The sequence below is a fragment of the Acartia tonsa genome, chromosome 14 (genome assembly GCF_053477335.1).
Source record: "Acartia tonsa isolate MP-2025a chromosome 14, ASM5347733v1, whole genome shotgun sequence".
Lineage (NCBI taxonomy): Eukaryota > Metazoa > Arthropoda > Copepoda > Calanoida > Acartiidae > Acartia > Acartia tonsa.
This window is the reverse complement of record NC_137273.1, coordinates 38,377,589-38,392,357: the sequence shown is the minus strand read 5'-3', so window position 1 is coordinate 38,392,357 and position 14,769 is coordinate 38,377,589. Positions and strand designations below refer to the sequence as shown.

Sequence of the window (14,769 nt, the reverse complement as noted above, 5' to 3'; positions counted from 1 at the left end):
ATTGCACCATTTTTGTCTGGAGATCCTCACTTTGCATGGTAATTATTTAGGGGTCAAGGAATTCCCACACACACACTTTTTGATGTCTTCATTTTTAACGTCTTTGGTATGACGCGCAGAAAGACACATTGCCTATCCTTGTTTTTTTTTGCAAACAGGAGACGAAGATTTGCACTTCCTTTGTGTGCAAACATCATTGCAAAAGACGAGGGATGTTTATTCGAAAATATCAAAAAAGGTTTGAATTAAAATCTCATTGAGGCAGGGGACATTGAGCTGTTTATTACACTAGTCCCCAAATTTCTATATAGACGTTTTTTTATTAGCTTATCAACTTTGGGAACTTTAATTGAATTTTGATTGAATGTTTCATTAAGTTGAGTTTCCAAATATTTAAACCAATAATTGTAATCTACAGAAGGGATAATTGTGTGAATGAACACAAATTTATCGGCCATTGTCTTATCCCTTTAGATTCTTTAGATAAACAGCCCAATGTCCCCTCCCTCCCTCCAAATAAGTAAACTTATTTAATAGGTATATCAACCTTACATATGTATACCATATTGCTAATATTTAATCTTCATTTAGATATTTATTTAGAATTTTTCTTTTTCAATATCTCAAAACTTTATATAAACACAAACACAATTGTTTACGAGCGGTTACGCCCTTAGAGGCATCTAGGGACACTTGAGGAGAGGGGGAAAGTGAATCGACCCTCCAGATTACAATTTAACAAGGATGACAACATCCATAATAGCGAAGCACTGAAACCGTAGGACAAACGGACAAAAACACTTGTATAGTGTCAGAACTGAATAATCAGAATATAAATGTATAATAGTCGAAGCAAAATTGTAAGTAAATTTGTTGAAAAACTGCTTGATACAGCATAATGTTTATGGACATACTTACATTTTTAGGACTTAATCATAGAGTTGCTTTGCTCATAACATTATACTTTGTTCTTCCAGAAATCACTATACCAAAAATCAGATCAATCGGATAATTAGATCACATAAAAATTTGTTGTTAAAAAAGTAAAAAAATCAACATGTTTAAAATGGACGTACGGACATTCTGGTAATGATTATATAGTTGCTACGCTTTCTAAATCGTACCTAACTACTAAAGGAATCACCATGCAAAGTTTGAATAATAAGGATAATTCTAACATGCCTAAATTAACGAAAAAAGTCTATCCGTCACTGACGGACTGACTGACGGACGGACGGACTGACAGACCCTATTTATAAAAAAGCTCCGCTTTTAAAAAGTAATGTAAAACATTCTTTTTTAAGGGGCGATTATTCTTGAGAGGGTAGAGGTACCCTCCCTAAAATATCTATAAATATTCGCTGATATAAGGACAGATTCCTGGACGGATGGACATATAAAATTAAAGTATAGCTTTACTACTTTGTATTTTAGGAACGCAATTATTTTTTAATTTATTAACATTTATACATTTAAAAAAGTCAAAAAATCTAAATTATGGTACACTTTAAAAAAGGCATTCCTACATATTGAATTTTTATTACAATAGGCATTTGAAACATTATTATCTTTCCAGTATGGCTTCATAAACAATTAAAACCAAAGAAAATAAATATCATAACATAAAAAAGTTTTGTTAGTATGGACCTTCACAATTCAGGGCCAACAAAACTGTCTATAATTTCAGGTAAAATAAGTAAAAAGTGATGCTGTGAGTATTGGTGCAAAAAATATGACGTAACAAAAAAAATTAGCCAATGAGAGTCCACTATAAATTTTACCATTGGTCAATAACGGCCTCTCATTGGCTAATTTTTTTTGTTACGTCATATTTTTTGCACCAATACTCACAGCATCGTAAAAAGTTTCAAAAATATATAGTTGAGTGTGCTAAGCTAAAATTATATTAATCAATGCTTAGAAGATAAACTCAGGCTGAAAGATTTTACTTGGAGTGGAGACTAAAAAAATAAAAATAGGGGGGGGGGAGGTGTGAGAGTTCCTTTTTGAATTTTTTGTATTTTTAATGTGTAAAAAAAACTATTAACTAACAGCACTCATCTGCTAAACCTGCAATAGCACAGCAATTGTTATCATAATCAAGTATAAATTCAGCAAAGAGTGTGTGAATCTGTGGAAAATACTCATCTACAAACCTAACACATTCTTCCTCATTTTTACACTCTCCCTAAAAAATCAAACATTTTTTTCTGATTCATAATGGTCAGCATGGAAAACTTCAAACTAACTCTAAATCTTATGTTACAATAAAGTATTAATTAAATGAAAGTAATACTTTTATTTTCAAAATATTGAGGGTCTTACAATATTTCATTATTCAATGAATTTCATATATCTTCCTAAAAAGGTTTTATGCCATTTTTTCTCTCAGAAGTCCTAATAATTATTGGTAATGTTGTAAAATCATGAGAAAAAAGTTAACTTACCCATTTTCTGATGAGTGAATAAATTTTACCTTTAAAAACTCAACTCTTTCAGCTATACTTTCCTCTCTTAATACATTTTCGTGTAATATATACAGCAAATAGGGACATGTGTCACAGGTGTCTATTTCTTGATTAGAGTCCTCACAGGCTTCAACAACAACGCTACACACACGGTAAGGATTTAGAAACCCTTGATACAAAGCTGGTGCTGAAACAATCATAATTACATAAGGCAAAATATTTATTTCTCCTATATTTATATAAGCATTATTGATATTGTTAGCAGTGAAGTTGAACTTATTGCAAATATAGGTATTATTTTATGTTTTCTGTAAATTATACATATGTATTAAATAAAAACTTAAAGATTACAACATACACAATAACAATAGGATGAGGGGGGGGGGCATTACTTTCAATCATTTCTTTAGAGGAAGCCTCTAGAGGTTAGGGATGAAGCAAAAAGTATTTGGTTAAGCAATCAAAGTAAGTTTCAAATCAAACTTCCAAAAATATTTTTCAAAATTAGTTTTGATCCCATATTATTTGTAAGTATGAAATCATACATTCATTACCTAAGCTTGGCCAATATTTTTCTGTTAGCTCTACACATTCCCCATTACACCATGATTGATTAGTAATGTAATATTTGATTTGAGCATCTATACTTTGCAAAACGCCATCTTGGTACTGTGTAAACAAGTTTAGACAGTATTTGCAGCTGGAATCAACACTAAACTAAACATCATTCAGAGGTGTAACAGGATGTCTATATGATTGTGTTTTAGCACTAAAGGATCTTGCTAACCGCTGAATCAATGTGGTTCTCCTTTACAGGGTAGCTTTTCATATAACACCATCTAGCAGCAAAATTTTTTTGGGGGGGTAAAGAGCTAATCTTTGAATTTTTTGGATTGAAAAGAAACAATATTATATGTTCCTAGAGGCCTCTAGGGGCATAGCCCATAATAATTAATATAAATTAATATAAAATTGCCTGATAATGGTAGTAAGAAGAATTGCAACAGTGATAATGGTCTTCATGTTGAATAAATTCAATGAACTAGGACATTTTGTTGTTGTTTTTCAAATTATATATATTTTCTTATCTCATATTTATATTGTTTACATTTTTATACATAAAATTGATGCTCTAAAACTTACTGACAACTTACTTTCATTTATTATGGTTTTTGAAAAAAATTTATAAAAATCTCAATGAATCTGTCTTTTGCTTCTTTCATTTCATATTTACTAACCTTACTAAATAATTGTAAACAAGGTATTGATTTTCTTTTTGTAAGTAGAAAATTTTTTTGGAAATATTTAATTTTAGATATAATTCCTAATACAAATTTTTGAGAGGCAGGATAAAGGTACTTTCTGAAAATATCATAGGCTGATTCAGACTCAAAAGTTAGGTAAAAACACAGAATTTTAAGTCTAAAATTATTCAAATATGTAGTTTTTCCAGTGGCCACCAAGATGACAATACTCAAAATCTTTTTGTACCTGATCAATACATTTGGAAAGTCAAATGATCATTTAAGCACAGAGAAAATTTCTTAATTCTATACGTTTAAGGAATTGATTGTTCTTGTACTAAAATAAATAAATAACAAGCATCAATAAATTTTACTTCTTATCTTTAATTTATTGTTTGTTGCCCTAGAGTGTGATGTACAATTTGTTTAAATAAAATTTAAACTTAAAATTATAATCATTGAAATATATTGAATTAAAATTCAAAATTCCAAAATGTATTATTTGAGGAGGGCTAAAGAAATTTTTTTTTATGGTTTATATTTGAAAGAAAGGACGTGCGAATTAGCAATTCATTGGTTAATGATTTGCCCCTAGCCTCTTGGGGAAGGCACTGGGAGGTCATTTGTAAAGCTTTCCTAAAAAATAAAACCCATTCGAATCAACATTTTACGATATATTTAGATTTAAACAAAAAAAACTAACTAATTTATTATAAATTCAATAACATAGAAGGGTTAAGCCATACAACCAAGAATTTAATAAAAAAAAACAAGAACCCTAGATCAACTAACAAAACTTGGTTTTTTTTTATTGTTATTTATAAGCTTTACTTTTATGGATATTGTCATCCTTGAATTGCAATATTTGATGGGAACTACAGTGACAAACTTGAAATTGCCATATTTGGAAAATGAGTTTCATAATAGTTTTGTTTAATTTCAAATCATTTATGTCATTGAAATTTAGTAATTTCAGGGATCTGAAGGGATAAGACAATGCACTATAAATCTATATTCATAATAAACGTTGATAGCTAAGAAAACCATCTAGATAGATGAATAGTTCTAGAATTAATAAAAATAGCAGCTGTTTTTGAGCCAACAAATAAGATAAAAAACTTTGTGTACCAATGTAATTTACAGTCCAATGTCCTCCCCTTCCTTGAATATTTCTTACAAACCCAATAAACTTTAGATTTGAGCTTGGATCAAACCGTGTCATACAAAGAACATTAGAAATATCACATTCTGCTGCTATATTCAGCGAATAATAACAATTGTATAAGTAGGGGAAGTTTCATAAGAAGCCTAAATCCCACTATTGATCAAAACTTTACTGAAAAATGTAAAACGATCGGTTTCCATGATATTCTTGAACACAATTTTTGATTAATAGTTTAGTAATTGCTGATACATGTATCATTCAAAAATAGAATAAATACATAAATTGAAAAAAAATTGTCTGATAATCTTAGGTTTTCCCGATGTTTAACCCTGCGGAGCCTATTAGTACCTTTACCAAATATAAACTACCCTAACCTGGCCTAAAGTAATAAATAAAACAAGGATGACAACATCCATAAAAGCGAAGCACTGAAACGGTAGGACAAACGGACATTAAAACTTGTATAGTGTCAGAACTAAATAATCAGAATATAAATGCATAAGAGTCGAATAAAAATTGTAAGTAAATTTGTTGAAAAACTGTTTGATACAAAATAATGTTTATGGACATACTTACATTTTTAGGACTTGCTTATAGAGTTGCTTCGCTTATAACATTATACATTGTTGTCCCAGGAATCAATATACCAAAAGTCAGATCAATCGGGTGATTAGATCACATACAAAATTTGTTGTTAAAAAAGTAAAAAAAATCAACATGTTTAAAATGGACACACGGACATTCAGGTAATGATTATAGGGTTGCTACGCTTTCTAAATCGTACCTAACTACTAAAGGAATCACCATGCAAAGTTTGAAATCTCTCTGTGGCGGACGGACGGACCGACCCTAATTATAGAAAAGCTTCGCTTTAAGAAATAAAAAAAACTACTTCAACCTTTATTAAATTGATGTATAAAATAAGAAGTGATTCATGTGATCAACAAGGCCCTTTTTTGAGAAAAGTCCAAATTTATGATTCTATTATAAAAAGAATTGAGAGGGCGAGTGGGAGATGCAACCCCCACTGAAAATGGTCATTTATGTTTAGGTATATATTATCATTTTTGGAAACCACTTGAAGAAAGATGACTCAAGAAATTTGAAAAGTCATTTTGGGTGGGAAAATTTTCAGTTTTGACTCGATTATTATTGTAAATATGTTTCTTTAAAAACGAAAAATTATACTGGTACCCAAAATTTAATATTCATGTCCTCTTATTCGTTGGCTGTAAAACTTTGGGTACTTATTATTTCACCCTACGAGTGTGTCGATTATGTTAATTATCATTTGGGTTGTAAATATATAATTTATCGTCATTTGTCTTATCCCTTAGGATTCAGGGATGAAGGGGCCATTGGGCTGTTTATTACAATAGTCCCCAATGTTTTATGATAACATTTTTCTTATTTGTTGGCTTGATAACTTTAGTCACCTTTATTGAACTTTGATTTGTTTGTTCAATAAGTTGAATGTCCAAACGTTTCAACCACTAATTGTTATCTACAGTTGGGGTAATTTTGTGTATCATCATTAAGCGTATACATTTATTTATCTTTCATTGTCTTATCCCTTTAGATCCCTGCGTTGATATGATGTATGTAAGTCTGTCATACAAAATTGGGCGTATATTTGTGGGGAAAAAATTCATTAAAATGTAAAAGTCTTCATACAAATCATATTTTATCTTTTATTTCATTTCTTTAAAATTCGTACATCTGAGGTGAATTCTTAAAAAAACTTTTGCCTCACTAAAATGGATTTGAAAATTTAAAGTTCAATTTTCACCCCTTATGAGTTGCCGCATAATCAAGCATGACAAGAAAAGAAAAATATTATTTATTTAAAATTTTGAACAACTTTGCTTTTATAAAGTTCTTCATAAAACCACTCCTGAAGGAAGTTAATAAAAGGCCATTTTTATCAGTTGCTTTGCTAAGGTCACGGAAATTCAGCCTTAAATAAATCATTTATAGAGAGGTTTTATGAAAGACTTCATAAAAGCAAAGTTGTTCAAAATTTTAAATAGATAATCATTGCTTTTCTTGTCATGATTATGCGGCAACTCCTAGGGGGTGAAAATTGAACTTGAAATTTTCAAATCTAATTTTCTTAAAAAGATTCCCCTGAAATATTTTGATTTTACCTGGAATCATTATGGTTTTATGTCTAATTTCACCTTACATAGGTCCCAGAGCTTGGCACTTACATTTGTCTTGATTCAATTGTAGCCTGGTGTGTTTTGGAAGGGTGAGATACCCCCTCCAAAAATAGTTAAAAACCTTCCTTGGTCCTATAAGAAGGTTCTCAGTAGAGAAGACCGATATCGATTCAGTGGTTAATAAGATCCTTCGCAGCAGACAAAAAGCTTACTACTTTATATTATAGGATTGGTTGCGTCCTTAGTCTCTAAGAACCTTACCTATTTGGTAACATAATTAGTTTCTATATTCAAAAATAAAAGCACTTTTTTATATAATGTCAATTTGGAAAAATGTTTTCTTTTAAAATCAATGCTACTCTGTGATGTGAAATGTCCGTTTGTCAGTAAGAAGTTTTAATATCTTCTATTCAAGATTGAATGCTGTTTTTTTTTTTTAAAGATTTTCATACTTCTTTCTTTAAAACTTAAAATTATCGACCTACCCTTCTGAAAATTTAAGAGACTTCTGATAACTTTGATATTAGGACAATCTCACAAAATCATTAGACAAAAAACATAATTTATTAGTACCTAAAGTTTTAAAAATACTCTTTTTTAGTCCATTGTCTTATCCCTCAAGTTCCCTGTAGAATCATGTCTTGAGAAAATAATCCTATTAATTCAACTAGGAATGTTTTCATTTTCTAACTTATCATACATCACTCAAATGGTTCTAGAAGGCGGGTGCTAGGGTTGTATGATAGTTTTATCACAGTACATTATATGCTAGAGTAATTTTGGTTACCTACTGTAATTGTCATGAAAGTATGACTTTAGAAGTTAATTAAATTTTGGTCATTGACTTAGAAGCAGAAGATCGCTGATTTTTAGTATATTATTATTAGAGCAGAGATCTTCAGGATCAGACAATGGACGAGATGAATTGATGTACATTCTCAATGAGGATACCCTTAATTACCTCTTCTTTAAATCAAAATCATTGGTCAAAAAGTTTGAACAACTAACTAAAAACAATTCAATAAATTTGTACTACTTTCCACTCTAAGTAGTTTGTTGTCTATGAAAATCAAATATTTCCCGCTGTGATTGGTTTCATTTACTAGCCAAAGTTTCATTAATTTCATGCCATAAGGTTATAGACACTCTGACTTAAAAAAATTATAACACAAAAGTAACTGGGTGTCTGTCTTTTCTGTAACATAAGATCTTGCAGCACTGCGTGGTTCTCTATTGCAACAAATTCTTCGTATAGGTCCACGGAAGGTTAATTACTATTTTTTGGGGAAAATATTTTCAACCTATAAAAGAATCTCTAAAAATATTAAACATTCCTCTTCGCCCCAAAAAATATTTCAGTTTTTTATACAGCTAAAGTGTCCCCCTCCTTCCTCAAGTGCACCAAGAGGCCTTGGTATGTATAAACTATAGGCTCCGAATTGAGCCTCTAGGGGCGTTGCTATTTATATGAAAAATTTTTGGATAATTTTAAAATTATGATACTTATCATTACATGCCTGATTCAAATTCAATATTTAAATGTTTAAATTGTACATATTCCCTTGCAATATCAATTCAGATATCTAAACAGTTTTCATTGTTACTAAACTGGTTTTAAGCTATTTTATGAAGGAATATTAACTTCATTAATAAGAACAAGGCTTTTTACATTTAGGGTCAGTTCGTGGCTAATTGCTTACATCGGTAATGTGGGCTGAAATCTCCATTTTAATCCATTTTAGATGATTGCTACAACTATAAGGTACAATTTAGCAATTTAACTGTCTTTTTTATCACAATTAAAATGAAATTTCTATCTTTTTTAGAATTATCTCTTTTGTTTCAAACTCTAAACAATTTGGGAAGAAAAAGAAAGCATAGCAAATTTAAGATTAGGTCACAATTACATGACTTTCATTTGGAGGGCAACAAAATTGGTGCCCATCCCCTTCCCCACATTCTCAACAGGGATCTTAATGGATAAGACAAAGTGCGATGGATTGATATACAACCATAATGATTATGAAAAATAATCATTGTTGGTTGAAAAGTTTTGACACTACATATTTGGAACAAACCAATCAACATATAATAAAGTATCCAAAGTTTTTAAGTCACGAATAAGATAATCTGATAAAACTTTGGGTACCAATGTCTCCTCCCTCCCCGGATTGTCAACCGCTTTGTATTCGCTGGATCAAAACCGGTTCTCAGCCATACCAAAAAAGCCCCTTGGGTCCAACAAAACTGGTCTTTCATGTTTTTGCTTTTATAAGTTTGTCTTTTATAAATGCAGGAAGGGATTAGACACCTGAGATGGATTCTTTAAAAAAATTGCCCTACTAATCGCTTAGTGGGGCAAAATTGTTTTCGTGGAAAATCCACCAAAATCACATAAAAAATCTTCAAAAATTAAAAAAATCTTATGTTAACCCATTAGTGCCGAGCGCCACTTTTATGGGCCGATCGAGCTGTAAGTTTCAGGGAAGCTTTATAATGGTCAAAACGGAATTCGTATTTTTTTGTTTTGCTCTAGTGGCGTGCACAGGAAAGTTGCAAAAAAACCCGGTTCGGCTTGGCCATAAATACCAACCAGGCATTAACACCCGTTTTTGGTGCTTTCCCCCAGTTTTAAAACCCGGTTGACCTGTATAAACCCGGTTATTTTGACCAAAAATCGAAAAATGTAATTTTTGAACGCCAAAAGTGAGATGAACACTTTTTAGAACTTTGATACGATCCGTAATTGAAAACTACACAACCTCATGTAATCTAAAGAGCTACAAGTATAATACGAAGCGATTTATTTCAAATTTAGTGTTTCGGCTATAGGTGCCGCCGTTTTCGGGTAAAAAAACCCGTTGCTCGAAGTTTTAAAAGACACACACTACAAAAAAAGAACATATAAAATTTGGGTGTTGCATATCAGAAAACGATCATAAAACTATTGGGTGACACCTATAGAGATTACTAGGGTTATTATGGTGGCTCAAACCCTTACTAATGACGTTAATTGTTATTTTTATTGGTTGAAAAGTTAAAACCGGGTAATAAAAACCGAAACCGAGCCGGGTTTTAAAATTTTCGGGTATGTATGGCCAAGCCGAACCGGGTCATAATAGGGCGTAAAAAAACGATAAAAAAATCATATAAAAAATAATAATTTGAATAAAACGAATTCACATATAGATGTACTTGTCAATAAACATTAGATTTCACGAAAAAAATCAGCGACTTTACTATAAAAACAAAAAAGTTAGATGGGGTATTTTGAATTGTCATGATTTTCAAACTTTGTTGATCTATACCAGCAAACGGAAGTAAGCTAAACTGCCTGCTCCAGGGGGAAATGAAAGCCAGGGTAGTAGAGGGGGGATTCATACTGAGAATGATGCAATTATGAAGCCGGAAACCGGTTTTTTTTCCATTTTCTGGCACCGGGTTTTAAAACCCGGTTCGGCACTAATGGGTTAATAACCCTTCTATGATTTTGTTTAATTTTTGTAGATTTTTAATGTGATTTTGGTGGATTTTTCACGAAAACAATTTTGCCCCACTAAGCGATTAGTGGGGCAAATTTTTTTTAAGAATCCACCTCTGATGAAAAAAAACTATTTTGTCTCTTGGAAACATCCAGGGATAGAACAATGAATATAAAATTAATGTTCCCCTAATTTAGGAATTTTCCGTCCGTCTGTTATAAACAGTATGGTGAAAATGTGAGTTTCTTGACTGCTATTCAATATAGACGGCTGTAATTTTGTGTGGGCATATTTATTTTCCTAGTATCCAAGAGAACCTAACCTAACTTTACCTAAAATTATAAACAAAAAGACCCTAAAAAATAACCCCTTTCCACCCACCCAACTCTTATTGTGAATTTACTTTTGAAAAAAAGAGGGAATGGGGGTTCTGTGCTTAACAAGGCACTTTGCGGGAAATCACCGCAACAAGATTTGAAAAAAACTGCTTTTTATGGCTAGCGAAAAAATGCAGGTTATTCCCAAAGAATTAAAACTCCCCAGGACCAATATGAAGCCCCCCCCCCCCAGAAAAAAGCAGCATATGAAATGCGTTGGTAAAAAGATTTTTTTAAACCAAAAAAGGTGGTAAAAAGTAAATCTTAATGGTTTTCTAACAATTTCGACATATTTATTAGAGCCTTTTAACTTTTTTCATTAGCCATTAAGTTTAAATCTATGTATTTTGGGCTGAAATGAGCGAAAAAGGTGCCGAAAATCACTCATTTAAAATGTGAGATAAAACGCCTTTTGTTTTAGATTACACAATCTATCTATCTAAATATAAATTATTTTATGTAAAAAGTAAATTAACCAATACTTTTGTATTCAAAGGGGTAAGGAAAGTAGAAAAAATACAGCATAAAACCACCCAAAGAAGTAATAAACGTAATGTATTCATCACTCTATCCATCCACCCATCCATCCAATCATACATCCATCTATCTATCCTATTTTTTATAACCCTGTGAAAATTAGTTTTTACACTAAGTGTTGAAATATTTGTATAAAATATTGCCTGTAAAAAAAGAAATATTCCATATATGCTTATAAATTTTATGGATTTTAATTGTTTCATATCTCAAAGGTGAATGCGCCCCTAGAGACAACTTAGAGGGGTGACAGCTCACCGCACTGCCCCTAAAATGGAAGGAAGGACGGACAGACTTTATGATTAGATCTATAAAGTCTACTTAAATATTGTCAAAATTATCTTTAAGTTACCATGTTGATATCATGTCAGCCACAACTTATTTTTACTAAAGTTATGCAGTCGACATAAACACTAGAAATTGCATATGCATAAAATACCAACTTTTTGATAGTGCCATTATCACCAGGGGAGTGTACATCAATTAGGGGGCGAAAAAATGAAAATTATTTCTAATTTCCATAAAATGGGGATTGTTGACACCCTCCTTACCGCACGCCACTGGTCATAAGTATAACAACGAACATAAGTATAACGGGAAATTTATAATAAAACCGAAAGAATGAATTGTAAAGCAGCTACGAAAAGCTAATTGATATTTCGGCTTAAACAAACATCAAATTTGTAAGAAAAAGAATTTAAATCAATATTTATTATTTTAAACAAGGATGACAACAGTCTTAAAAGCGAAGTGGTAGGACAAACGATTACTAATACTAGAGTGTCAAAACTTATTAAACAGAAACAAAATTGTAAGTAAAATTCTTGCATAATTTCTTAAATACGGTGTTTTTTCCAGGACTTGATTGTAGAGGATTTAGCATGACAAGTCTATAGTCTATAGAACAATTCCAATATGAAGATAATTAGCGAACAAACGAACAGTCCGACCCTAATTATAGAATAGCTTCGCTTTCAACAACATTCAAATCATGGTGTGCTTAAAATTCCACACAAAAATCCGTTTTATTGGACTCCCAAAATCAAAGTAACAAATATTTGTGTGAATATTCACAAAAATAGTTATGAACCTTTTAAAAACCTATAAGAAGCTACATTGTAAAGTAGAACGATATCGGTTCAGTGGTTAGCAAGATCCTTCATTGCAGACAGACACACACACACAAAAATTGTGTTATTCTGAAGTTTTTTTATAGTGCCCAACAAAAAATGACGTCATGCAAAACAAATGTCCAATGATATGCCAATAACCAGACTAAGTTACCAATGGCAGCCCAGTATACATTCTAATAACTAATAGGAGGCCAGTATACATTCTAATAACCAACAGGAGGCCAGTATACATTCTAATAACCAATAGGAGGCCAGTATATATTCTAATAACCAACAGGAGGCCAGTATACATTCTAATAACTAATAGGAGGCCAGTAATCATTCTAATAACCAATAGGAGGCCAGTATACATTCTAATAACCAATAGGAGGCCAGTATACATTCTAATAACCAATAGGAGGCCAGTATGACGTTACTTTTATACATTTTATGCAGAAGAGAATGAACAGCTGAAAATAAATATTATACCATAACTCACGACCTTTCTAATAATAATATCAAATTAGAATATACAGATATTAGAGTTAAAGTTGAATAACCATTTTTAGGAGACTTGAGACTACTCCATAAATGAAATTGTAGCGCTTAATCTCTCTCTCTCTCTCACTCCTCTGTCTGTCACTCTCTCTCTCTCTCTCTCTCTCTCTCTCACACACTCCTCTGTCTGTCACTCTCTCTCTTTCTCCTTCTCTCTCTTTTCTCTCTCAAACAAGGATGACAACATCCATAAAAGCAAAGCTCTAAAACGATATGACAGACGAACATTAACTTTTGTTGAGTGTCAGAACTGAATATACAAAATATGAAAATATAAGGTTTGACAAAATTATACGTAAATTTGTTGCAAAACTTACTAAATACAAAATTCTGTTAAAGGACATACTGACATTTTAATATACATTTGATTATAGAGATGCTTCGCTTGTTGTAATAGGAATCAGTAATCAAAAAATAAGACTAATCAGATGATTTTATCACATAAAAAATTGTTATTAAAAAAGTAAAAAAATCCACATGTTTAAAATGGACATACGGACATTCTGGTAACGATTATAGAGTTGCTACGCTTTCTAAATCGTACCTAACTACTACAGGAATCACCATGCAAAGTTTGAAATCGATAGGACAATTCTAAAATGCCTAAATTAACGAATAAAAGCTAACTATCTCGGCATAGGCGTCCAAGGGGGGGGGGGGTAATGGGCCATTTGGCACCCCCAAACGATTTTGGGGGTGCCGTAGGCACCCCAAAAATTTTGTGAACAATACCCCCCCCAAAAAAAAATTACCCCCAACGATTTTGGGGGGGGGGGGTATTTACCCCCCCTAAACGATTTTGGGGGGGGTAATTACCCCCCCCAAAATAAATGTTCTTGAAAAAAATTTTTTTTGGGGGGGGGTATTTACCCCCCCCCAAATTGAATGTTCTTAAAAAAAAATTTTACTGTCCAACCAGTTAAAACAGTTCTTAACAATGATAACAAAAAATTTAATAGTTTGATCATGTTTTATTTGCTTGGGCCTTTATAAGGGCTAAAACCATCCCGGGGATCTATGATGTAATTGTAAAGCACTGAAGATTCCATAAAATAGATACCTAACTAAATTAAATATTTTATTAAATAATGAAAAAGAATTTCTATAGGTGATTTCTTTTGGGAGGATGTCAGGGTGTCTCAAAACTAGTTATAAAACTTACCAGGACCTATAAGACGCTTCACTTTAAAGTAAAATCATATTGGTTCATTGGTTAGTGAGTTAATTATTGTATTTTTATGTTCTAAAGAATGAGATACTACTATATATTTGAATAGTAGTGGTGCCCTTAGCATCTAAGAACTCGTGTTTTCTAAAGAGTAAAAAGGGAGGAGAAAAATAGCCTAAAACCACTCAAACGATTGACCTATAATAGTGTGGAACCATCATGGGATCTATGTGAAGCTTTCCTAAAAAGGAGAACTCAGTATTAAAAGTAATGAAATCTGAAGCTATAGTCAAATAAACCTTACTTACTACTTTATGTTATAAGATAGTACTTATTAACTTAATAGATTAGGTAGGTGCTTTTTTTACATAATTAAATTACCCCCCCCAAAAATTTTACCCCCGGGGAAAATTAGTTTGGGGGGGTAATTACCCCCCCCCAACAGATTTGGGGGGAGTATTTACCCCCCCCAACAGACTTTAGGGGGGGTAATTACCCC

The 14,769-nt window shown here is 31.9% G+C and overlaps 1 protein-coding gene across 1 annotated transcript; it reads right to left on the bottom strand.

Annotated features, from left to right (window-relative positions):
• Positions 1 to 1,441: 1,441 nt before the first annotated feature.
• LOC145306036 (uncharacterized) lies at positions 1,442 to 3,563 on the bottom strand. The gene is made up of 4 exons (XM_080147968.1): positions 3,445 to 3,563; positions 3,023 to 3,180; positions 2,477 to 2,655; positions 1,442 to 2,188 (listed from the first exon to the last, which is right to left on the bottom strand). The coding sequence occupies exons 1-4, from the start codon at positions 3,489 to 3,491 to the stop codon at positions 2,048 to 2,050; spliced, it is 525 nt and encodes a 174-aa protein (XP_080004094.1). The 5' UTR covers positions 3,492 to 3,563; the 3' UTR covers positions 1,442 to 2,047.
• Positions 3,564 to 14,769: the final 11,206 nt, after the last annotated feature.

Excerpts from the sequence above, each read along its gene's own strand:
- LOC145306036 (XM_080147968.1), bottom strand. The coding sequence starts at position 3,491 with ATGAAGACCATTATCACTGTTGCAATTCTTCTTACTACCATTATCAG. Across the intron at positions 3,181-3,444 it reads CTTCTTACTACCATTATCAG|TGTTGATTCCAGCTGCAAAT; the intron begins GCAATTTTATAT and ends TGTTTAGTTTAG. Across the intron at positions 2,189-2,476 it reads AAAGAGTTGAGTTTTTAAAG|GGAGAGTGTAAAAATGAGGA; the intron begins GTAAAATTTATT and ends TTGATTTTTTAG.